Source organism: Neomonachus schauinslandi, chromosome 10 (genome assembly GCF_002201575.2).
Source record: "Neomonachus schauinslandi chromosome 10, ASM220157v2, whole genome shotgun sequence".
Taxonomy (NCBI): Eukaryota; Metazoa; Chordata; class Mammalia; order Carnivora; family Phocidae; genus Neomonachus; species Neomonachus schauinslandi.
The window spans coordinates 35,607,504-35,634,055 of record NC_058412.1 but is presented as its reverse complement, the minus strand read 5'-3'; the positions used below and the strand labels follow the sequence as shown (position 1 = coordinate 35,634,055).

The following is a 26,552-nucleotide window of genomic DNA, read 5'->3' as shown; positions in this document are numbered from 1 at the left end:
AATGATTAGTGATGTTGAGCATCTTTTCAGGTACTTTTTGGCCATTTGGAGATCTTCTTTGGAGAGATGTTTATTCGAGTTCTTCGAACATTTTTGAACCAGGTTGTTTTTTGTTGTTTATTTTTTTAACGATTTATTTATTTGAGAGAGAGAGGGAGAGAGGGAGAAAGCATGAGCAGAAGGAGGGGCAGAGAGAGAGAGAGAAGCAGACTCCTCACTGAGCATGGAGCCTGATGCAGGGCTCAATGTGGGGCTTGATCTCATGACAGCTGGGATCACGACCTGAGCCAAAATCAAGAGTCAGATGCTTAACCGACTGAGCCATCCAGGTTCCCCAAATGTAGTTTAAAGACAGAGATCAGCAGAGTGGATTAAAAACATGAACCAACTTTATGCTATCTACTGAATCATACAGATTGATAGAAAGTAAAAGGTTGGAAATATATATATATATACATATATATATATACACACACACACATAGAGAGAGAGAGAGAGATATCACAGTTTCATAGTCTAGTGGTACAAGGTTTAAGTGTCTATTTCTCTTTACCCTCCTCTGTTTACAATATAATTGTTGTAGATATTTTTTTCTGTATGCATTTAGAATCACATGAGACAGTGTTACTATCTTTGCCTCAATTGTTAAACATAATTTAGAAAACTCAAAAGGAGAAGGAAAGTAGTTTGAATTTACCATTTTTGCCTACTGTATTGTTCCTTCCTTCCTGATGTTCCATGATTCTTTCTTTTATTGCTTCTTTTCTGTTTATAGAACCTCTTTTTTTAAAAAGTTTTATTTATCTGGGGCACCTGGGTGGCTCAGTCGTTAAGCGTCTGCCTTCAGCTCAGGTCATGATCCCAGGGTCTTGGGAATGAGCCCCACATCAGGCTCCCTGTTTGGCGGGAAGCCTGCTTCTCTCTCTCCCACTCCCCCTGCTTGTGTTCCATCTCTTGCTGTCTCTCTCTCTGTCAGATAAATAAATAAATAAATAAATAAATAAATAAATAAATAATCTTAAAAAAAAAGTTTTATTTATTTAAGTAATCTCTACACCCAACGTGGGGCTTGAGCTTATGACCTCGAGATCAAGAGTCACATGCTCTTCCAACTGAGCCAGCCAGGCACCCCCCTACAGAACTTCTTTTAACCATTCCTTGAATGTAGGTGTCTGGTGACAAATCCTGTGGTTTTTCTTCATCTAAGAATATCTTGATCTTCCCTTAATTTCTGAAGAATATTGTCACTGGATATAGGGGTTTTGGGTTGATGGATTCCCCCCCCCAAACACTTGAAAATGTGTTACTTCCTTCTGGCACCATGGTTTCTGATGAGAAATCTGCTGTCATTTGAATTGATTTTCCCCTATAGAAAAGGTGTTATTTCCTTCTCATTGCTTTCAAATTTTTTTGTCTTTAGTTTCAGAATTTTTTTGTCTTTAGTTTTCAGAATTTTAATTATGTGTCTTGGTGTGGATTTCTTTCGGTTATGCTGTTTGTCATTCAGTTTCTTGAATGTGTAGGTTTATGTCTTTTGCCAAATTTGGGAAATTTTCAGCTATTTTTCCTTTGAGTACTTCTCCAGCCTTGCCATCTTTCTCCTCTCCTTCTGAGACTCCAATGACACAAATGTTAAATATTTTGTTATAGTACCAAAGGCCCCTGATGCTCTCTTCCTCCTCCTCTTCCTCCACCTCTTCCTCCTCCTCCTTCTTCTTCTATGTCCACTTTGTTGTTTAGATTCAGTTAGTTTCTCTCTTTTTTTTTAAAAATTTTATTATGTTATGTTAGTCACCATACAATACATCATTAGTTTTTGATGTAGTGATCCACGATTCATTGTTTTCGTATAACACCCAGTGCTCCATGCAGTACATGCCCTCCTTAATATCCATCACCAGGCTAACCCATTCCCCCACTCTCCTCCCCTCTAAAACCCTCAGTTTGTTTCCCAGAGTCCATAGTCTTTCATGGTTGGTCTCCCCCTCTGATTCCCCTTCATTTTTCCCTTCCTTCTCCTAATGTCCTCCATGCTATTCCTTATGTTCCACAAATAACTGAAACCATATGATAATTGACTTTCTCTCCTTGACTTATTTGACTTAGCATAATCTCCTCCAGTCCCATCCATGTTGGTGTAAAAGTTGGGTATTCATCCTTTCTGATGGCTGAGTAATATTCCATTGTATATATGGACCACATCTTCTTTATCCATTCATCTGTTGAAGGGCATCTCGGCTCTTTCCACAGTTTGGCTATTGCGGACATTGCTGCTATGAACATTGGGGGGCATGTGGCCCTTCTTTTCACTACATCTGTGTCTTTGGGGTAAATACCCAGGAGTGCAATTGCTGGGTCATAGGGTAGCTCTATTTTTAAATTTTTGAGACACCTCCACACTGTTTTCCAAAGTGGCTGTACCAACTTGCATTCCCACCAATAGTGTAAGAGGGTTCCCCTTTCTCCACAACCTCTCCAACATTTGTCGTTTCTTTCCCTGTCCATTTTGGCCATTCTAACTGGTGTAAGGTGGTATCTCAGTGTGGTTTTGATTTGGATTTCCCTGATGGCTAATGATGATGAACATTTTTTCATGTGTCTGTTAGCCATTTGTATGTCGTCTTTGGAGAAGTGTCTGTTCATCTCTTCTGCCCATTTTTTGACTTGATTATTTGTTTTTTTGGGTGTTGAGTTTGAGAAGTTCTTTATAGATCTTCGATACCAGCCCTGTATCTGTAGTGTCATTTGCAAATATCTTCTCCCATTCTTTGGGTTGCCTCTTTGTTTTGTTGACTATTTCCTTTGCTATGCAGAAGCTTTTTGTCTTGATGAAATCCCAAAAGTTCACTTTTGCTTTTGTTTCCCTAGCTTTTGGAGATGTATCTTGAAAGAAGTTGCTGTGGCCGATGTCAAAGAGGTTACTGCCTATGTTCTCCTCTAGGATTTTGATGGATTCCTGTCTCACATTGAGGTCTTTCATCCATTTTGAGTTTATCTTTGTGAGTGGTGTTAGAGAATGGTTGAGTTTCATTCTTCTGCATGTGGCTGTCCAATTTTCCCATTTACAATAGCACCAAAAACCATAAGATACCTTGGAATAAACCTAACCAAAGAGGTAAAGGATCTATACTCTAGGAACTACAGAACACTCATGAAAGAAATTGAAGAATACACAAAAAGATGGAAAAATATTCCATGCTCATGGATCGGAAGAATAAACATTGTTAAAATGTCTATGCTACCCAGAGCAATCTATACCTTCAATGCCATCCTGATCAAAATTCCAATGACATTTTTTCAAAGTGCTGGAACAAACAATCCTAAAATTTGTATGGAATCAGAAAAGACCCTGAATCACCAAGGAAATGTTGAAAAAGAAAAACAAAGCTGGGGGCATCACGTTGCCCGATTTCAAGCTATATTACAAAGCTGTGATCACCAAGACAGCATGGTACTGGCACAAAAACAGACATATAGACCAATGGAACAGAATAGAGAACCCAGATATGGACCCTCAACTCTATGGTCAAATAATCTTTGACAAAGCAGGAAAAAACATGCAGTGGAAAAAAGACAGTCTCTTCAATAAGTGGTGCTGGGAAAATTGGACAGTCACATGCAGAAGTTTCTCTCTTTTTAAAAGATTTTATTGCAAGTAATCTCTACAACCAATGTGGGGCTCGAACCCATAACCCCAAGATCAAGGGTCACATGCTCCACTGACTGAGCCAGGCAGGTGCCCCTAGATTCAGTTAATTTCTGTTGTTCTAGAATAATGTCTTTCCTTTGTCCCCTCCATCCAACTGTTGAGACCATCTATTGAGATATTTGTTTCAGTTATTGTATTTTTCAGTTCTAATATTTCCATTTGGTTATTTATATTTTCTATTTCTTTGCTGAGATTATTTGATGAGACTTTCTATTGTTTTATTTATTTAAGCATGTTTGTAATTACTTTGAAACATTTTTATGATGTCTGTTTCAAAATCTTTTTCAGATCATTTAAACATTACTCTCATATCAGTGATTGCCTTTTTTTTATTCAGTTTGAGATCCTCCTGGTTCTTGGTATTATGAGTGATTTTTTACTGAAACTTGACCATTTGGGGTATTATGTTATGAGACTCTGGATCTTCTTTAAACCTCATTTTAGTGAACTTTCTGTGATACTGCCCCCTCAGTGGAAGGGAGGCATGTACTGCAGCCACTGTTAACAGCCAAGTGGGGCAAGTGTCCCCTGTTACTGCTGGGTAGAGGTGGGTAGCTCCCCACGAGGCCTCCTTTGATAACCACCTTGGCTGGGAGGATAGGAGTCCCTCATATCTACTCTCTACATGACCTCCCCTGATACCACTGGTGTCATTACCACTGGGTGGTGGTGAAAGTCCTGAATTTCCACTTGGCCTTCTCTGACACCACCATAGCAGGAAGGGGGAGGGGTGATTTGTTACTACGCGATGAGGAAGTCCAGGCTCCCTGTGTGTTTCCCAAAGACACTGCAGTGGGGTAGGGGTGAGATCTCCTTATTGCCAAGTGGAGATGAAACTCCTAGTTCCCTACTAGGTCTCCTCTGACCAATCCCAGTGGTGAGGTCACATTCCCTCTTTATGGTCTAGTGAGCAGGGAAATCTATATTTCCCATAAGGCTTTTCCCAGCATGGATGAAGGTGGTCCCACTGATTTTTCTGTAGGTATGGCTGGATTAGAGCAATTATTGTCTACAAGTTTTCTGTCTTGCCAGGCTGGCCCTTTTCTGGTCCTTTAGCTTTTGGCTAGAGTAAGCTTTTTGGGGGGGGCGGTCTGTTCTTGTTAGCCCTTTCCAGGTTTCCAGCTTCTTCAGCTCCAAATATAGGATATTTGAGGCATAGAGAAAATCCAGGGGACTCCCACCACATCATTCCTGAGGTCCCTAGCTGGTCTGCTTTCAGTTTTCTTATGCTAGTTTTATAACTAATGTCCAGTGTTTTTAGTTGAAATTATGAGAAAGAATAGGGATCAGTTTGTCTGCTTCATCTTCCTGGAAGCAGAAGTCTGCATGTCTGCACATGTCACACAGCTGAGACTCTCACTCAAACTGAGAGTCCTTCACTTTTAACAATAGGTTTGTTCACCTTATTTATATAATTGGTCCTAATCCTGACATTCAGTGTTATGTTTTCTGTGAAAGCACTTTCACAAATAACATATCCATCAAACTATCATCAATAGGCTATTCCTAGTTGTCCTTCCCATCAGGCAAGGCTTTCAAGAACACATCAAGTTGCTTCATCCCCTCCTGTTCTTTTTACACTCCTGGAAGAGACGAAGGTGGAAGGATATTCTTTTTTTTTTTTTTTAAGATTTTTTTTTTTTTTTATTTGAGGCAGAGAGAATGAGAGAGAGAGAGCACATGAGAGGGGGGAGGGTCAGAGGCAGAAGCAGACTCCCTGCTGAGCAGGGAGCCCGATGCGGGACTCGATCCAGGGACTCCAGGATCATGACCTGAGCTGAAGGCAGTCGCTTAACCAACTGAGCCACCCAGGCACCCGGTGGAAGGATATTCTTAAAGGTGAACACATTCCATCTGGAGAACTTGAGAAGCAGCAGCAGGTGGTTGACTGGTGCCTTCATGCTGGCTATTTTCCTGGCATTTTTTCCAAAACTAAGTTCCTTTTTTCTTCCTCCCTTTCTCCTTCGGGAGTTGATCTAACTAAACTTTTTCTTTCTTCCCCATCTCAAAGTTGATATCCACAGGGTGTGTGTGTGTGTGTGTGTGTGTGTGTGTGTGTGTGTGTGAGTAGACTTAAGAACATTGTAAAATTAACCAAAACCAGAGTGGCTAACATTTAGAAAGGGTAAGAGGAGAGTTGAGAAGGTGCAGGGAGCAGAAATCTTTAAGTCTCCAAACATGTCCAGTTTTTAGTCAGGCTGCACACACGGTCGGCCGCAAGCAGGGGAGCTGGCTGAGTGGGAGATCTGAGCTTTGCCACCTTCATCAGAGCTGTCCGGCGTGACTCCCACATAACTTTAGTGCTAATGTCTCCTTCACCGTGGGCTGGGAAATCTATCATCCCCTGCAGCCACTCCATAATTCTGTTAATGTATGGTAGCCAGCATTCCTATCACTGAAAACCCCGATGGAATTTCTCCATATTCTGGGTAAGTCAGTCAAGAAAAGTCTCCTGGGCACTTCAGTGTCTTGACCTCTTTATTCAAACAGTAAAATAACAAGTTTGGGCTGGGCCCTGTTCTATCCTCTCACTTTAGGCCCCTAGGGCCAAATTTTGCTCTCATTTTCCCACAGATAGCTTTTACCAAATCCTTCCATTTCTCTTATTTTTGTCTCAAGTGATTTCCTCTTCTGCCCTCTGCCCTGTTGTCTAGAACAGCCTGGAATGAAATCTGCCCCCCAGAGCTGTGCAGGGAAGAAATGGAGGGCAGAGTGTTTGGGGAGGGACCCACCTCCACACGTCCTGTGCCAGACTCACAGGGCCAGAAATTCCCAGAGGGTTATGTTCTCCATTCTCGGGAAAGTCACTGCTTTTCTGAATGCTGGGATGTCTGCTTTCCAGCTGGTTCCTCACTTAGATATTTATTTAGATGCTTGACAAAGAAGTATCAAGGGGGCAGAGCAGGTGTAATGTTCTCACAAACTGCTGCCATCCATCCGTGTGATCGTATGATCCTCTTAGGTGATCAGGCACATGTCATGCTTGCACCTGATGACATTAGCCTGGAAAAGCATTGGTCCATTTCCCCCAATAGGAGAGCTTTGTATGAGTGTGAGTGCTGAGCTTTGCCACATTCCTCAGACTCTCAGATAGCAGAGCAAGTTCTTTTACTGTAGGACAGGGAATCCCTCTGCCTTTTTCCTCCTAATTTCCCAACAGCCATCTCATGCTCATAGAGCAACTATTAGCTGAGGATGGCTTCTGCTGCATTCCCTCTCAGAGACGCCTCACTCTGACATTAGCCTTTGGAAGTGAGGGAAGACTTCCAAGCCAAAATAAGGAATATTGAATGGTGTAATTCCAAGATAGCTATGGCATAATGAGGAAACACACACAGCACAGTAAGAATGGAAGCTGCTGGCTACCCCTCCCCTGGAGAAGCAGCTGTCTGGGCCCCCTACTTTGGCAGCCAGCCTTCAAGGCATGCATCAGTGCACCTGAAACACTCTATAAATGGAAAGCTCAGAACACAACTCACATTGACCCCACCAGTAAGCACAGTGGAACCCACACAGTTGGTTAAATTTAATTTCCTGCGGAGCCATAGAGACTTAGCTCAAATGCTACCTCCTCTGAAGTCTTCTTGAAGCCCATGTTGAGTTGGGCACCCCAGCTGAGTGCTCCATTAGCAACCTAAATTTCCTCCCTCTCAGTGCTTAGACCACCCCGACATGCTTGCTTTTTGGGGTGTAAGAACTACCTGTCACACCCTACTAATCAAGGAGCTACCTGAGGATGAGGGCCAGGTCTTACTGATATGAGCATCCCCAGTGCCTAGTATGGTGACTGGCACAAAACGGGCCCTCATAAATGTTTACGAAGAAGGATTGTGACAGGCATCTGCAGAGAATCACCAACATAACCCTTCTGTTGACTTAAGGTAAAGCCTGAGATGCTCTTATTAGGTATTTGTTCCTTTGAGTTAAAAAGTTAATCCTATGCACCAAAGATCCCTTTCCACAATTTCATGGGGCGGGATAACTGTCCCTGAGATTGTGGGGGGTGGGTTTGAGAGGAGCACTGCAGAACCTTAGCACAGACCTGGAACTTGTGATGAGAGGACCAGGATTGAAGGTGGGGGGAGGCATTCCAGGGCATCCATTGTCTTAGAGGTATGGGCATGAGAGAAAACCAGTTACTGCCAGAAGACTAGGCCTGAAACTCGATTTCTATGGCACTAGAGGTTCTGTTCCCTTATTAAATATAAAAAAAAAATAGAAATATATCTTTTCAAGTGAGCCAGGTACTAGAAAAACATAACCTGGCACATAATAGGCTCTTGTGGAACACCTTATCTTAGAAACATCGTCAGCCACGTGCTCACGTCTGCCCATGAGGCACTGGCTTGCAAGGAGCAGAGAAGGGGGCAGGAAATGAACAGGGGATATGGGCTGAATTTTGACACCGGAGACCACTGCCACCCGTCACAGTCTGTGCTCAAGGAATTCAAACAGGGCTTGACTCGATTCAGCCCGGACTGGGTTCAAAAATGCAGTCAAGCCCCAGATGAGATCCCCTTTTCTTCTGTGTGGGAGGCCTGCTCCCATGACCAGGCCCAGATGACTGAGCAGTGGCCATGGGCACGGGTGGTGCACACACAGGATGTTTGCTCCCGCTCATTGCTCAGGGGCCCAGACCACTCTCAAAGGCAAAGGCCTGTGAGAAGGTCCGTGGGTATTAAAAAGGCCCCCTGCAGCAAGAAGGACATCAGAGTCCTCCCTGCACTTGATGGGAGGTGCTTATAATTAACTCTTGGCTGCTAGGTCTGCTGCTTAAACTAGCTACCACCTACACATGTTGAGAAAAGGAAGAAAGAGCAGTTAGAATGCAGGAAAAAGGGAAAAACCCCACCTCGCCCACTTGACAGGCTCAAACTGCCGCTGCCAGCCGCCTGTGAAGCAGGGACAGTCCCCTGCAAAGCCCTGCTTAGATACTGGGGTTGCCGTGGCGAGCACCCCATCAGGGCTGGAGGTGCAGAACCCTTCCCTACCGTGCAGAAGCGCACCCAGAGCCCCTGCAAGGATGTGTTGGCCATTCCTGAAACTGAATGGCTCAGTGTCTGCCCCTTGGGCCAAGCAACATGGAGGGGAGTGGGTAGAGTAAGGAGGGGACTTTAGGAGAAGTGAAGCAGAAAGAATCTTTGTGACAATGACAACTTCAGAACTCTAGATAACCAGCCTGCTGGGTGCTTCTAAACCTTCTGAGGGGAGGTGAGTCAGTGGAGCGGTCATGTGGAAAATCCCCTTTCTCCTCAGTGCACGGCCATTCCCGTGCTAAGGTAAGCCCTCATCCCCACCAGGCCGGGATCCCATCAGGCTAGGAGAAAACACCCGTTTCTGGGAAGGAGCTGTATTTGTGTAAACTGGGAGTACTGATAGGTTGGGTCATGTTCACTTGACAACTTCTGGTTTCCCAGAAGGACTCAAGTTTGTCCAATTTGCTGGCACCTCATTAGACAGAGAAAGGGCCCGACTGGCCAGACCACAGTGCTGTGGGGACATGGGGGAGGGAGGCTGGGCATCCCTCCGTCCACATCTGCCCAGCGTCCCCTGTGTGCTTTGGGGCAGCATTCATACTTGGAAGCTTCCAGCAGCACTCCCGCCAGCCCAGCACACCTCGGGTCCGTGGAGCCTTCCTGCGGCACCGTTCTCGGCAGGTTTGCTCGACCTCAGCCTCAGCACCTGGCAACTGTGCCCACCAACTCCGATGGGCCCGTGCACGTGCCAGCCGGGCAGCCAGCAGATACGACAACTGCTCTGCTTGTGTCCTCAGACCAAGGGATCGCCCGCCGTGGCACGGGCAGCCTGCCCCCTCGGCCAGCACTCCACCGAGGATGGGCTGGGGCACTCATGGCTGCTGGCGCAGGAGTCCTACCAAAGGTCTGCAATTTGGGGAGCCAAGATTCAAGATGTGCTATTTATTTTCACGCAGGCAGCTTAGTTCTTGTGACTGTTTTCTGCAGTAGATGTGGTCTGATATCGGACCCCACCTACAGAAAGGGCCACCTTATCTTCACATGGTACATCCTAGCCAGAGCGCTGAGGCAGAGAGGCTAAGCCAGGCTGCAGTGTGAGGAATGTTCCAGGCACTCGCTCAGCATCACTGGCGTGGGGAAGGCTGATTCTACTGCCTTGCCCCAGTTATAACAGATCAGCCAAAGCTTCTTCAACGAGCTCTTGTCTCCTGATCTGGGGGAGCAGCATTTCCCGGGAAATGGCCACTTTCCCCTGAACATCCTTCCTGCTTTTCCAAGGGAAGCAGGGAGGCACAGCAGGTGATTGCCTCAGGAAGTTTTTGTCCCAGTGAGGATCTTCGCTAGGGCTGTTGTCTCCTACCCAAATTGGAAATGACTGCTGCCAGGTGTGTAAGAAACTCCCTGGAGGACAGAATGAGGAAGTGTGATCATTTATGTTTGATTTAGAAAACGAAGGTCCAAGTGCAGATTGGCAGCAAGAGGTCTTTCTTCCTGCCAATTTCCATCACTGAAAGGAGAGCACAATTTTTAAGATGTGACAGTTGTAGGGGGAGTGGGGACAAGGAGCATCCGGACCAACTCTGAGAGCAAAGCCTCATGAGGCAAGCTTGAGCCCTTTGACTGAGGGAAGGATTTTTGGATTTGATTCAAAAATAGGCTAACCAAACGCCCTGGTTTGCCTGGGATAGTCACGGTCTCTGCCAGCCACCCAAGTTTAATTTTCAGCGGTGCCCCCTTTCACTTAAAAAAAAGTCCAGATTTGGCTGATAAGTTCTATGATCACCCTATGCCAAAGGAGAGAGAGAGAGTGCTATGGCTGGAAATGAATCCAGAAGAGTGACAAGTAGATGGGGGATTCTGAGAAAGTTGATTTTGCTGAGCCTGAAGGAAAGAGGCAGGCAGTCGAGGCCGGCCCATTCTCAAGTGTTTTCAGAGACATAGGCTTGTTGGCCATGTCCAGGCATAGATTCAAAGAGTGTGGATGCTGGAAGGGTCTCTGGCGGGTCATCTAATTCATTTCCTCTTTCACCACAAGAGGACACTGGGCTAAAAGAGATAGAAGTGACCTGCCCAAGCTCACACCTGGGTTCCAGTAGCATGGGGACCAGCCTTGCACCTGGAGGGTCAGGCCCAGGTCCTCTGTTCTGGGAGAGAGGGAAAGGGATGGCTCTGAAAGATGCTGTGGAGGATTAATCCTGTACTTCGTGAAACATGGCCGCCTCAGAGCCGAGGGAGCCGCAGGCTGTGCCGCGGATCTGAGGCTGAGGAGGGAAGACGAAGACACGTGAGGTTCAGACCTGCCGGGCATGAGTGGGTGTGGGGCTGGAGCTGAGGGGTAACGGGGCTCTCCGGGGCAGCGACCGCAGAAGACTGAAGAGACTAAATGGCCAGTAGAACTAAGAACGAGTGAAGAAACAGGTACGTATGGACATGAATGGGGTCACATAAGTACTTTATAGAACTGAAATCTTTTCTTTGGTTCAAATTACAGCGAAATCGCACAAAAAGGCAAACCCTAGTGACCGCTGTCTTATCCCTTGGCACGTCTTTCCTAGCCCCTCAACACGGCTGCAGTGGTGGGAAAAGTCTAAGTCAGTAACAGCCTTGACCTCTACTTGGTAGGTGAGGAAACTGAGTCATGAGGAAGCCAGCTCCCTTCCATCTCATGGTCCTCTTAACAAATGGGGTGTGTTTAGGGACAAGCCACAAGAGTGATTCTACCAGACAAGCCACAAGAGCGATTTTGTGGTTTCACTGCAGTTTGACCTCCCATGTGGCTCTGGTGTGGTGGAGGGGGTGAGGTGGTAGACTTTTCTGTGAATCTACTCATCTGGATGGAGGTCCCAGGAAGAAGCCCAGCTTGAGGCTCCAGAGACCTGGCTTTCTGTTCCCAGTTCTGCGGTCTGCTAATTAGCGGTGTGAGGGTGGGGAGTCACTTCTCCTCTCTCTTCTACTCTTCTTGGTTGTCAGATGAAGCCTCTCCCTTCTGCCACCCCCAAAGTCTCAAACCCTGGCTCTATTTTTCCAGAGATATCTGACCTTGGCTCAACCAGTATCTGACCTTGGCTTAGCGACATGTTCAACTCTTGCATCTTCTTGCGGTCTATGTATAGAGCACACTTACAGATCTGAATGGAATAACTGTCCCTTGGTCTCAGTTATCTCTGACAATGTATAGATACAACAGCACTGCATGCAAATATCATTCAAAAAAAAAAAAAAAAAAAAAACCCAGCGTATTTGATTCAGAGCTATAGTTTTTGCCTCCAACAACTTGTCACCCAACGAAGTTGAATTAAATATTGAAGTTTGTTGCAGATCATCTTCAAAGTGAAGAGCTCAGCCCAGTAAACATATAGTAGACTGTAAGCTGGTTGTAATCAAAATGATCTCCTGGGGCGCCTGGGTGGCTCAGTTGGTTAAGTGACTGCCTTCGGCTCAGGTCATGATCCTGGAGTCCCGGGATGGAGTCCCGCATCGGGCTCCCTGCTCGGCAGGGAGTCTGCTTCTCCCTCTGACCCCCCCCCCCCTCATGCTCTCTGTCTCTCATTCTCTCTGTCTCAAATAAATAAATAAAATCTTAAAAAAAAAAAATGATCTCCTGTCACCCTGAGCAAGTTCTCCCACATAACATCTACAAAAATTCTGCACACCATTGTCACACCCACGTAGTGCTCTCTGATACGTGACATTAGAAACCTCAATCCCCTGAAAAAAAAAATCATAAAATAGTTTCAGTATATATGAACTGAGCACATATTTTGTTCAGTGAAACTTCTTTGATGATGCCTGTTCAAATACCTGCAAATATTGAGAAAACACCCACAGACATCATCCTTGGCCGCCCTGGTACATTTTGCAGAAACCAACAGGGAAGACAGAAAAGACTGGATGTCCCTGGAGATCATGCACATTCCAGGACACCTCAGGCTATCTTAACCTTCCTCTGCTACCTGCACCTGCTAGTTTCTGAGTCAATGTTCCAGAGAAGCCAGGCTGGGGCAGTAGGAGAGTCAGCAGGAAGGTGAGAAACTGAGAGGAGAAGCAGGATTTGGTGGCAACTCCTTCCACCCTCTTGCTAGAGACGTAGAGAAGCTCAGAGTCACTGAGGCATCCCACGTCCCCAGCAGTACCAAGCAGCACACAGGAGTGTGTTTGGCACACAGAAGCAACACTAGACAGAATAGGAAGGAAGGGCTAAGAGGTTCTGTGCTCTTGTCACCTTGAATAGTGACCGGAGGTCATGAGTGTCTGGGGCCCAAGAGCCGCTTCAAGGCCACAGAAATACAGCCTGTACCTGGGAGGAAAGGTCCTTGGGGAATAGGTGTCAGGTCAGGAGACTGAGAACTAACTGTGAAAAACCTCAAAATAGAGAAAAGCTCGTGTGCATGACTTGAAGCCGTTCAAAGTCATTGTAGCATACCCAGGACTCTGGTGGAGCAGGTCTCCCAGACAAATCCATCATTCGGTATCAGCACTTCTTTATTATAAAATTAACATCACTGAAAGCTTTGAAAAAAATAAGACAGACCAAAAATATCACACCTTAGGCAAATGAGTTGGAAATCCCTTATAGTGACGCCCTATTTTTTCCACCCATCTCTAAAGTTGGAGGACACCTGGTATGGTGTTTAGGTAAGAGATACAGCTCCTGGACCACACGGTTTCCTGATGGTACAGAATTGAAATGACGTCATGGAAATGCATATGTCTCAAGGTCACTCTAAGTATGGTTTCTAGGTGAAAACATGAGTCTTAGTCATTGGTGGAAAGGTGTTTGTGTGCCTTCATGACCTGCTGGTATCCATCGCTCTCTGCCTTCTAAGGCAAAGTTTTCATTAAATTCATTCAGGCTACCGGCCAAGTTTTCTCATACTTTGGGCTCACCTGGAGGTATAACCTAAATGTAGGTTATACCACACCTGTGCCCCTTTGTCATTCAGAAGGAAATAAAACAACTGCTACCCAGAAAGAGCGAAGTTTGTCTTCCGCTCAAGGGCAAGGAATCTATGACATAAGATGCCCACTCCAGTGGTTAATCTGAACAGTCTCATTTGTGTAGCGTTCCCCACGGTGACGAAAGCAAGGATGTGACAGACACAGAACGTATGGAATCCTTTGTCTTAATTAAAAAGTACAGCGAGAGTCATGGAATTTGGCCAAGCCTCATAAATCTGCTCAAAGAATCAAGATTCTGTCAGATAAGCTTAAATAGAACCAACGAGGCCCTCTGGAGAATTAAAGAGATTCCCTGCTAGTAGCTGACACCCACTCTCCTGTCACTTTGCTGCACCCCACGGACGGCGGTTGTGCTCATTAACCAGCAACCCTCCTACCCGCCGATGACAAGTATATCCCCGCGGAGCCCAGAACTCAGGGATGATAAATTTACTCCTGCTTGTAAAAATGAAACTCTCCTCAGGGCAATAAAAGTGCGGCGAGCCTTTAAGGAAATCAGTACTTTGTCTGGTAACCTACCTTCATGAACAAAGACTGGTCCTCTTGGTCAGGACAGCTCCTCACTGCCAGGCAGAACTGCTCTAACGTAACTGGAAGGGAAGAAACAGGAAAGGTGAATGACCTCCCTTCTGCCCCAGAGCTCCTCTGGTGTGGAGAGGAACATGGTAGTTATAACAGATACAGGGGGCATGCTACTCCCCATCTTTCCCTGGTGATGGGATAGATAGAGCTCCCCCTGTCCCCGGAGTGGGTGACTTCTGCACCACTGAGAGCTGGGATGACAACATCAGAGCACAGGGTCATGCCCATCAACAGAACTCTATCTTAGACCTCCAGGAGGTCCTGCGTTCTGCCACCAATGACCAGCTGGTCCCCTGAAGACCACACCAAATCCCTGTTTCGTGTGATCTCCATTTAGAGAACCAACTGCTTTTGTAAATTTGGCTGTGGTAGATTTTCTGTCTCAGTCTTCTGTCGTGATTCCCATGAATTTAAGGCCTCTCTTGGTGTGAACATGATAATGGTCCCCAGTGTTGACTCAAGCAAATCCCCCAAACTCCCCTACGTAGTTCAAGTCACGTTTCCCCAACCATCCTTCTCCAACAGAATGGCAGAGAGAAACTCAGGAAAGCTCACAAAAACAGAAAACAAAAACCTTTTAACAATCCACTTAAATTGGCCATGAAAGCTCTAGGAATATTAATTTAGACAATTTACAGAAATCACATTCCCTTTCTCTGTCACAGTGGCCTGGCTCCCATCAAAAGCCCACACAAGTGGGCACCCCCTTTTTATTTTGGTCAAACAAAACACCAAACCACACACTGCTTTCCCTGCACACTGTTTTGACTATATTATTTCACTTTTAAAAATGCTCCCATGAGTCCCTACCACCCTCAGATTTAAATCTACTTGTTTTGACAGGCATTAAGGGTTTAACTTAGTCAACCATCTAGATGAGCCTATTATTTCTAGACTCAGAGCAGTGTTCACTCTCTACCTGCCATAACCTTTCACCACCGTCTGCTGGGCACAGTCCCACCACTTGCGTTGGAGCAGAGCAAAGCCCAGCCCTCCACCGGAACCTTGTAGGCCTGCCATCCAACCGTTCAAAGTCACTGACCACCTCTGGGGTCCAGCCCAACCTCCACAGAGTCCACAAAAGTGGGCAGAGCTACACCCAGCCTCATGACTGAGGGAAGGCCTCATTCCATTGTTCTGACCCCAAGGATGTCTGGATGTCATGTTTACAAAGACAGATATTTTGAAGAGAATTATATCATCAAGAACGAATTTTCATCAAGCGTTGTCTGGGTAATTTTTTTGTGTTGTGTTCAATGTTACCTAATTACTTAACCTAATGTTAGGTAATTACCTAACCTGATGTTACCTAAACACAAATCTTTAGACAGTTTCTATCTATGACTAAATCACTCTATGCAGTTTTAACTCTTATCAGTTGTATCTTGTGCTGATGATTTTTTCCACATCTAAATGTTTGCTCTGATCCAGTCAAAGTGTGCTCAGAACCTAGAGAGGGGTCAGGGTTGCCTGCTTTACATATATATGCCCGCCCAGTCATCAACGGGCTAAAACAAATAGTAATTACATAGAATCTTAAATTATTTTAAACAATCAAAAAATTTTACAAGAGTTAAGAGTTGAAATACAATACTTTCCCCATAAAAGGAGCTCAACAGAAACTCAGCTCGAGATAAGAACCCGGGCTAGGCTGAGTTCATACGAATGCTTTTGCTCTCACCAATTCAAAACACCCCCCACCGCCATGGAAGACTCTGGAAGCAACAACCCCTCTCCCTGAACATTGTCATTGGCTCTGTTTTGGTGTGACAAAATATTGAACTCTATTCTCTGAGGATGAATCAAGAATAATCTACAAATTCAGGTGCTAGGTTTTCTTTAGACAACCTTTTTTGAAGGTGGCTATTTCATTTGGTAAAGGTTTATGCTGTGACTTGGAATCTTCCTGAGCACAGGCCATTGGAATCTAAACCCTTGCTACTTGCTGCCTTGGGGGGCTCCTGGATTCTCGCCCTCACCTCTCCTCCTCTGTGGTGACCCCAGTGCCATACCTCCAACTGTCTATGGCTGGACTCCACTGTGACACTTAGTTGTTCACAAGACGTGGCAACCAGGCAGGACAGCTGTTTCTTTGAACCCGTGGACTTCCATGCCCCGCCAACCCTTCCCTGAATTTTCCCATTTCTGTGGTACTGTCATCCACCAGCCAGTAGGCCCAGATCTCTGATTCTTCCTTCCCGTCACTGAGCCTCCTAATGCTTCTTGCACAACGTCTCCCCGATGCACCCCTTTCCCACGGCCCAGGTGCCACTTTGACACTGCATAATGCTTCTGCCTCGCTCCCCAACCTGGATGCCCCGCCCCCCTCTCCTGGCCCTATGCCCACTGCTGCGCCCACGGGAAAACTCGCACTGCCGGGGCTCTGCCCGCACCTCCTCCCCTCTGCGTCTCAGCCCCTCTTCCCTGGTGCAACCCCCGCCCCCTGCCCCCCGCCCCCCGCCGCCAGCTCCTCGCTATCATTAATCCACAGCTGGGTTCCTGGCCACACGATCCACTCTGTCTTCTTCCCATCTGCTCAAACCCTACCCTTCTGGGCCCAGCCAGTCAAGGCAAAGTCAGACAGACCTCACGCGTGGTCTTTACCGCCACTCCCAGCCACATGTCCTTGGACGAACTACATGCTCTCCCTGAGCCTCCGTTTCCTATAGTCACCTGTGGAGACCAGCGCCTGCCTTGTGGAGGTGGTGTGAGGGCGAAAGGAGTGGCCAGAGGCCAAGGCACAGTGTCAGGCACGGCACCGGCCCCCCCACTCTGCACCTCGGAGAAGCTTTCTCTTTCCCCGTCACACGGACTTCTTCCCGGCTTCACACCTTGATGGGACACATTACACGCTGGCTTCTTCTCTTTAAATTGTTTTTTGGCTGATAGGTGCACACGCTGCCTTGTCTGAGGAATGAGCCTCCAGAGACAGCCTTGTGACTTTTCCTGAACTCTGGTCTATCCCTGTCGTGTCCAACGTGCCCAAAGTCGCCACCCAGTTTTGTGGAACTGGACTCAAGGGCCCCGTGGGAACACAGGGCCCCACAGACGGAGCTTGCCCCTAACTGGCTGGCTTGAGTTCGTGAGGCCCGCACCTGTCACCCCGTCTACACAAGCAACAAGAGTCAACCTTGGCCACAGGGCACCAACAGAAGCAGAGCACACGGATTGCCCAGTTGTTTTCCCCAAGCCTTAGATGTCAGTGGGACGTACGTTCTCGTGCCAGCAGCGGGCCTACCCCTCACCTCGCCCCACTCTGATTGCTACCAAATCCCCAAAGAAGGGAGAGGGCATAGACACAGCCAGGTCCTCTCCGCCAGGCCTGTGTGGCCACCGCACCCAGGCTACCTGACTCACCGACAAGGCCTGCTGAGAAGCATCTCGACAAGGTTCACATTTCATTCCCCTCCCGCTCCCCTCCCCGACTTTCAAATAAGAAAAAAAAAAACAAACCAAACCCTCTAAAAATGAAAGCATCTGTGGTATCTACCTTCCTCTACCCCTGCTGCTGATTCAACGGGGGCTGACTGCCTGGTGAGAATAAGGCCGGCAGCCAAACTCAAGGCTCATGGCCGCGGTGCGAGTCTCCTTCCAAGACTCTGGGTGAAATGTTTTGGATTCGACGTCTATTGTTTAAACTGCTCTTCAGTGTCCCCAGTGCAGTTCCAGCAGTGGGGGGGGGGGGGGCTTACACCTGTCTGAGGACAGTCAAGTTCCCTTGGTTCAACCCTTCCACTCAGTGTGACAGAGATCGGCCTGACAATAGCGGGAGAACAACAGATTTTGAGATAACAAGTCACTTTGAGGTGGGGGTGGGGGGAGCCGAGAAAAAGTGACCCGATTGAAGTAAGAAAATGAAGTAAGTTAGAAATTCAAGTAAGGAAATGAAGTAAGAAAATGGTAGTTTGGGAGACAAAACTTACAGGCCAGCATGAAATACTTCTGTCTCCCCTTGTGAATATGGGCTGCCGTGGGTTCGTAGGTGAGTCCAACAGCCTTACCCGTGCAGCCATTTCTGGAAAGGTAGACAGGACTTTGCAACACGGGAGATCCCTAAAACAAGGAAATGGTTGTACCTAGAATATCTTTCATTATGACATGTTGATGCAAATAAGGGGGGAAAGTAAGACAAACGAAATGCACAATAGCATTAAACTTATGTTTCCCTTTGAAGTATGGCTGTAAGATTGAGGAACTCCTGCTAAGTTAACAGGCACAGTGACCTTAAAGATAACATCAGGGGCTGTATTGCTCAGAAATCCTGTCTCGGAATATTCTTTCAGCTTCTCTCTCAATCCCCATGACAGGGTCCTGGAGAACTGGGGTCCTGCCCCAGGTGCCAAGCTTTAAAGAGACTTGCTCGGCCATCCCTCTGTCTGCAGCCTTCCCCATGGGGCAATGGGGGAGTAACTGCCTGGAGTCCACACCCCACTTCTCCAGGTACCCAGGATCCTGGGTTTATAGCTTGAGTCTCTTCCCTGGGACTGTGTGTGTGTGTATCCCTAGACTCATGGGGTGGCCAAGGGGCAGCTGTTGGCAGGGTTGGACACAGACCTGGGGCTTCTAGATTGGAGGATCCACAGAGTGTGGGATGGATCTGGGGGTGGGAATAGTCAGGGATCTGCAGGGGGGATGCTTCTCCCCATGCTGCTGAGTTCACAAAACTTCCCAGAGTGTGAGAATTGTAGACTGGAGCCTGGATTTCTGGATGAATGAAGCTACATTTGTTCAGGCAGGAGGACAGAGTATATTTTCTTTAACACTTTGTCAGCTTGTTTTATACACTTCCCCTGGGCCCCACACGGAGCAGGGCAGGCTTGGAGAACGAAGACCTGATGCTAAAACACAGGCTCATCCAAACCTCTTCAAAGCCAGGTGCTTCCATCTATCTCTGGAAAGAGGACACCGGTCCCAGCTGCATCTCTCATCTGGCAGGAGAAGGAGGCTTTCACAATGAAGGAAACCAGCCTCTTCTTAGGGGCCGCAGAAATATGGAGGCTGACATCTACCCCTAAACAGAAGGTTCCACCTGGAGGAGTGTGACAGTGGAGGACCCTGGGGCCTGGGCACCGTGCTCTGGGAGCGGTGTCCTCCCTTGCTGAAGCTTCCCAGGCACCAGGGGCGGCGGGTCCCACATCTCCAGCTCAGGTCTGCCTCTCTCTGGGAGCCTTGAAGGTCAGGTTCACTCGGCACCCACCCCCGAGGCTCCTGGTCAGGGGTGCCGCCCTTGCTCTATGGCACAATGTGGAGCACGCTGGTGGCTGTCCCTCAGCCCTCTCCTCTCACATATGTGTGACAGTCTGCTCTCAGCTCACTTTGTAGAACCATCACTCCAGACCTCTGAAGTCCCCCGCCCACCTATTCATCACAACATAACAGGGAAATGTTGAAAGAGAGAGAGAGAAAAAAGAGCTTCATCTTTGCAGAAAGAACTCTACCTTTGTTTTCAGAATCAACACGGAGGGTGAGCAGGGGCTTTTAACTTCTTGGCAACTAGCAGTTGGGGCAGATCTGGCCTCTTGCCCATTGAGATGTGGTGAAGGGGCGTGGAGCTGGCCCACAGGGGACTTCCATGCCAGGCAAGGTGCCACGGCTCCCTGCCTGGTCCCCTATCCTGTTCCGGCTCACATGATCCATTCCAGAGAGCAGGCAGAACATGGCACGTGCCCCCCGCCCCGGCTCCGTGCCCGTGTCTGGGAACACGACGGGAGCTCACAGGGCCCAAGCTCTTCTCCAGGCAGACCAGTTCTGCTTCTCTGTAACTGAGTCTCTGCCTGAGTACTGGGACCACAGCACCTCCAAAGGGACAGCCTTTGGACAGAGAGGGGGGACCTCTGCTTCTCCAGTGCAAACCCTCCTTTCAACCCTCTTGGCCACCCCCTCACTGAAGGTTTTGGTCCTCTCGCTTGCTGGCCACACTCCCACATTTTGTTCTTCATCCTCTGCTCATGCCCGCCCTGGGTCTCTTTCCCCAGTGTAACCCAGCCAGGGAAGTTTCCCTCAAGGGAGCTTGGGTGTGAGGGTCACTCTCCAGCTCAGTCCCTTCGTTGGCCTCCTACTGTCTACCCAGCAAAGGCCAAGTGCTGTCACGCAGCGTTCAGCACACCCCACGACCCTCTTCAGCCCACTTTTGCAATGTTCAATTTTGTTTCCTGGCCTCTCCCCCGAATACTTCCCTTCTGGCAGAATAGGGGCCTTGCCATTCCCTGAACAAGGCCTTCACTTTGTCACCTTCATGTTTGTCCACACTGTAGCCTCCTCCCGGAATGCTCTGCCACACTTCCAACATGGGGATCCTGTTCACACTTCAAGACCCAGTACTGAGGGAACTTCTGGAAGCCATCTCAGAGTCTTGTGATGTCTGCAAGCTCCCTGTACCTCTCATGGGCTTGTCACATTCCACCCGGCAGGGCACACGTACTCATATCTTATTCCTCCCCTACACTGAGAAGGGTCATAGATCATCCCAGCCCCAAGTCTTGCAAACAGGAGGTCCTGAAAACTCTGTAAGCAAATAAACTGCCAAGTGTTTCCCCTGCCCCCTACTCCTTTGAAATCTGTAGGAGTTGTGTCCACAGGCAACATGTCCGTTTGGCCGGGCCCTGGATGGGGACAGCAGTGGGTCCTCCCTGCCATCTTGGAATCCTTGACCCTAGTCTGAGCCATGGGAGTGACATGTGGATAACTGGCTACCAAGTGCTAGATGTGGGCACTTCTTGCGGGGAGCAGGGGCAGGCTGTGGGGTGGGGGGGCAAACCCTGTTTGCAGCGTGTGGGCCTCGGGAAGAAAGGGCTCCCCTCTCTCCATGCCTGTGACATCACATACCCATCTGATCTTCCTTCTTGGGGCTCTTCCCTGTGAAGCTGGTTTCAAAGGAGAGCCAGCTGTGGCCTCTGGCTCAGGTCAGGCACACAGTCACCAGAGGGAGCAAGCACACTGGTCACTAACTTCCCAGATAGAGTCCTTTCACCCTGGGGGGGGGAGCAAGTGTGGCCATTCGCTCAGCAAGACATGAAGGCTCAGCTCTTCTGGACTCCCCTCTCTGGAACCTGCAGTCTTCCTATGTGTGGGGAGGCTGCTCACCCTCAGGTGGATGGGGCACTCTCTTGCTCATTCAGTGTGACCCTCAGCTCACCATGGCCAGTGGGTGCTTATAAGGTGGACACCAGTGGTGACCACTATTGCCATATCTTCTCCCTGGCAGAGAGCCTTCCCCCTGGGACTGCCCCTCCCACCTGCAGACCCCTTGTTGGAAAGACAACTCCGACAGTGACACTCAGCTGGAAGGTCACACTCCCCCCCCACCCCGCACTGATCCATGAAGAGGAGTTGACCAGTTTTGGAAAACCAAGAGCTGTGGACTCCAGATATAGCATTTAAATCAGGAAGATAATGGACATGACAGCCGTGAGCAATCATCTGGGGTGTGGCATCAACCCGGATGTTCTATTTTGAAGGGCTCGCTTCTCAATTTAACATAATGCTATGCTCAGGACTTGGGTATCTCTATGTCCTCAGGCCTCTCTGCCATTCCCCATCATGGTGGCTTACTCACAGGCCCCAGGTCCCCCCATGCTGCACACGTCCAGGCTGGATTTGGTCCTATTCTCTCCACCTTGGTGCCAGAATCAGCCCAGCCCACCCCATATCACCCTTAGCGCTTCCTCCCACCTCAGCCTTCACCTCCCATCACTCTCAAGGTCCTGTAGATTCCTGTAATGTCTCCAGAATGGCCTCCCCCCACCCCCAGTCCTGCCACCACCGTTTCTCAGCTTGTATCCTCATAGATGCGTGCTGGACAGCCTGGCCTGGCCTCCCTGGATCACAATTCATGTCCACATCACAGCCGCAAATGCTTCCTACAGCCCCAATCTGGTCATGCCTTCCCTTGTTCCAGATCTTTCCCAGAGCCTTGCTGACTGTGGAGGTGGACAGTGAAAGCTCCCAGACGAGGCCCACAAAGGCCTGAGGGATCCTGACTCTTGTTCCCTACGTGCGCCCTGCCCTTCAGACAAACCATACCACAAGTGCTTTCTCAAATCATCCATGAATTTCACACCACCCATTCTGCTCTTCCTTCTGCTTATAATGCCCTTTCCACCTTTGTAATATAGGGAAATCTTACCCATCCTTGCTGGCTGCCTCGCCGAGCACTTAATGGGGAGCCACATGAACCCCATACTTAAGTCTCTCCCAAGTTCTCCCAGAGCATCTGGTCTATGGAAACTGTCATCCAGCTTTGACTAATGCTCCTTGAAAGCAGGGGTCATTCCTTACTGGATCTTTCATCCCCAGAACTTTACACAGTTCCCAGCCCATTTCAACACATGCTTGTTGGACGAGGATGGGTGAATAAGGGAGTGAAGGAAGAGTGCTCTACATCCGAACTGTTTCTGAAGGACAACTGAATAGATGCTGGACTCAGGTGGGGCAGGACCAGATTTTAAATGCTTGTTCTCCATGGGGCAATCAGAGTTTGAGAGACGAAGCAAGCTTCAGCTTCCATGGGACATCCCACCATTTTGTCCCACAATCCGACGCAATACCTCGATCCTATCCCTTAGGACTGACACAGTCTTCATGTTCCTTGCAAGAACAACCAAAGCAAACTGAAGTCAAGTGCTCACAGCTGTAATTGGTCCTGCACGGCTAGGACTTGAGGCACCTCTGGTGCAGAGATCAGAACCCGAGTGTCTCCTTAATCAACTGCTGACAAAAGCTTTTTGTGGCAGTTATCAGAAAAACTCAACCACCCTGTCCATGGCCCAGAATGGGTTTGCATAAAATTTAATTTGTCTTAAACTTCTCAGGAATGAAGAACTATCAAATGTGCACAAGACCAGGAACTCTAATGTTCACTGCATCCAGAAACTGCATTACATATTAAGAAACGGCTATTTCTAACACTATAAAAAGTCATTTTTTCTGCCAGGTTATGTTTTTGTGAACAGCTTACTTTCTGGTTCATGTACTTGGACCCTCGCGATCACAGCAGTAGGAGGTTAGACATGAGCTCTACCACACGAGCTTTTTGCTACACTCTCGGGCACAGAGCACTTTCCCCTATAATTAGAGAAATCTGTGGGAATTTCTTTATTTTCCAGGCTTCCATTAAGAGAGAATTTCCAAGGGATTTTTCAGTGGAAAAAAAAAAATCACAATAAACAGCTTCCTCCATCTCTACTTACCCTGATGTTAAATAAACTTCCCCTGTTGAGTTTTCAATACCCATTTTGATACAGCAAATCAGGGGACCTACATATTAGTAAAGGAAGGGGACGAAAACCTTCCTGTTAGTTATCTTGTGGTCACTTTCCTATCTAACACTCTAGGCCACTTTAAGTGTATATTTAAACTTGTTACTTGATTATATCTCAGAGGATCGAATGATGCTTTTTTTTTTTTTTCCTTTTTGGTTCTCACATTACTGAGTAAAAGCCATCATTTTCAAGTTCATAGACCATTATGTTTTCTCTGCAAATAAAATCCCATAACTCTCAAGCAAAGAGAGAGGTATATTCATAAAGAGGAGACAGAGCCCTATTTTTCCTCCTGACATTTGGGATCTAAGATAGGTTAAAAATGATGCTTTTATCTTTGGTGATTTATCAAACTCCAGATTTCATAAAAGATAAACAGATGCCCTAAAGAAAGGATATATCATCTTAATGTTTCATTGTGACACTTCCGGTATCTGAAGAGCATGTATATTAAAGATCTCCCCTCCAAAAACTCAATAGTTCCTATGATTTACAGAGTCATTTCTTGTTTTTAAAACACACTGAAGTGAGAACAGGCCAGGAGATACCTTAAAAAAAAAATGGTCACATTTGAAACATACAGATTATTTATAGACAAAAAAACTGAGAGCTGAAAGAAAATCTGGTTATCAACAGACAGTTGCTTTTTCTATGTTTTTTCTGAGTTCATTTTGGTTTTTGTGTGGGTGGCTCATGTGAACTCAAAGGTTATTTGCTAAATGTTTTGTGAGACTAGAACATGTTGTCCTTTAAAATCTAAATTTAAATTTGTTTGTTGCAAATATGTTTAGCTTTAGAATATGGGATATGGGATCATGTTTTTAAAATAGAAAATCATACCTAGACTTGCTATGACAAGACAAGTGTTCCAATGCTCCTATTTTTAATTCACAATTTAGAAGGTATTATTCTTAATCATATTCCTAGCGGGAAAACTCACAGTACAGAGTTCATCAGTAAAAAAAAAAATTGTTTCTTTTTTACTTTTGTGTTGCTTTCACCTGCCAGCATGGGTACTGATTAATCTCATTTTGAAACTACTTAGGTGCCAGGAGCTGTAAAATCAGTGTGGACTGCAGATCACATCTTTGCAGTACAAATATAAGGTACGTTTTTCAATCACACAATGGGGAATAAAGGAGAACCCCCCCAAGTTTGGGGGGTGCTCCTTTTTTCTGCCTCTTTAGCAATACTGAGCAACCAGGTTCAGATCCAACCAGCAGTTCTGGGCCCCAAAAGGTGGGCAGATGGCAGCAGTCAACTGGGATTTCAATCCTCCTTCTGCTGTGTGACACTGGGCAACTTACTTAATCTCTCTGTGCTTAGCTTCCTCAGTTGGAGATTGGATAGACAGTGGCCCCTTCCTCACTGCCTTGGTGGGGGATTAAAGGATGCTCCCTCCCCCACTTTTTGCACAAGGCTTGATACACTGAGTGCTCCCCAGGTGTTAGTTGCCCTCATGATTATAGGGCCCTAGTGCTTCCTCACGTGATTTTTCATTTCATCCTCACAGAACACCGGTGAGTTGGAAAATATAAGACGCACTATTCGGAGACAAACGCGGTTAAGAGTAGTGTAAACCAGTACAGGCCAACTTTAATGTAGGAAAGTGTGTGTTCAATAAATACACAAAGAGAAATCTCCAAAAGTTCAAGAAGGCTGTAACTCCCAGCCTCTGGTGTTTATCTGTAGGAAGGAAAGCCCTCGGAACGTTGGTAGTGGGAGGGTTTCCCTCAAAATCTGATGCCTAGAAAGCTTTTCCGAGCAAAGCTTTAGGGTTAGCCAGCCTGAGGGTGAAGCCCTTGGTTGGATGCGATCCTCGGCAATTGGTTCCTCCACTGAGCCTGTTTCTCAACGGGCTTTGTGAGCTTGTTGTGGAGACCGAAGACATGACATGGGTCTGGCCCAGGGGAAACCCTCCACAGATGGAGGCTGCAGTGATCATTACAGTCGGCCGAGATACTGGGGCTCTAGGGATAAGTGACATTTTCTTAGCATCTGGGTCAAGGACCACAGCTAAATTCTGTTCTTAACAGTCTCCTCCACAGAGCAGGTATCATGCAGGAGTTAGACTTTGCTTTTTCCACTTGTCCCCTTCTTCCCAGAGCAACAGAACTCTCGGGTCATTTGTCACAAAAGTTTCATACACTGCCACCTCCTTCAGAGACTGAGTTGGCAGAGTCCTCTCAAGACAGCTTTCTTAGTGACACACTCCCAGTGGGGTGATTAGGGGCCTCAGGGGCCCAGAGGCCAGTGTGGTGGCATTTCTTGGGGGAGCAGTACTTGGGGTCTTTGGGTTGGGCTGACCCAATCTGCAAGTTTACCCATGTGACCACAGGGAGAAGGCAAGGCTCCAGGGGAGAAACCCCAGCATTATGATGACAGGAGCAACCTTCCTGATGCTGGAGAAGGGCTCTTCTGTAGACTCACGCCTGGAAAGCCTGGGAGCCACACTGTGTCTCACCCACTTTCCCAGAAGGGGAAAGGCTAGGAATGTGGTACAATGTTGGGCAGTCTGCACTGTAGAACTTTCTCTTCCTGTGTCCGTTTGCTCATGAAGCGATGCTGCACGCTCTGCCAAGGGTTGGCATGCAACAACGCTTCAAGTGCAGTCACATTTCTTCTTCTTTTCTTTTTAGAAAAGATGGTAAGAGCCACCATCTGCATTAGCCCAAGGTACCCCTACGCTCCTACTTAAAACAGTCTCCATTTCTTCAGATGTCTCCCTCAGCAGGAGCCTCCACTCTCATCTCTGTCCCTTGGAACAATCTTGTGTAAGTGCAGGGAAGGCGAGTCCACCTCTTGGCATTCCAGACGGCCCCTCGCTGCTGTCCCAGACTTCAGGCTTTAGGGACCCAGCAACTCCTGCAGAGAACTGGAACAGTCGCATGGGCTCTCCCAGGTGTCTTGCACTCTGAAACGAGGACCCTCAACTCCCCGCTGCACATTTTGCTCTCAGGAACGAATGGGTCTGAGGTTCAGCCATGTGACCAGGACAGAGGTAGCAAAGCTGGAGATGGTCTTTCTCTTCCGCCTTGGGGCCTCCAAGATGCTGCTGCAAATCGT

At 47.4% G+C, this 26,552-nt stretch overlaps 1 protein-coding gene across 1 annotated transcript in view; it reads right to left on the bottom strand.

Annotated features, from left to right (window-relative positions):
- The window catches only part of ACOXL (acyl-CoA oxidase like), a 315,844-nt gene that overhangs the window by 41,300 nt on the left and 247,992 nt on the right, over positions 1–26,552 (bottom strand). The window contains exon 17 of the mRNA XM_021697716.1: positions 14,164–14,234. Coding sequence (XP_021553391.1) covers positions 14,164–14,234 — 71 coding nt within the window. The remainder of the gene's footprint in view (positions 1–14,163; positions 14,235–26,552) is intronic.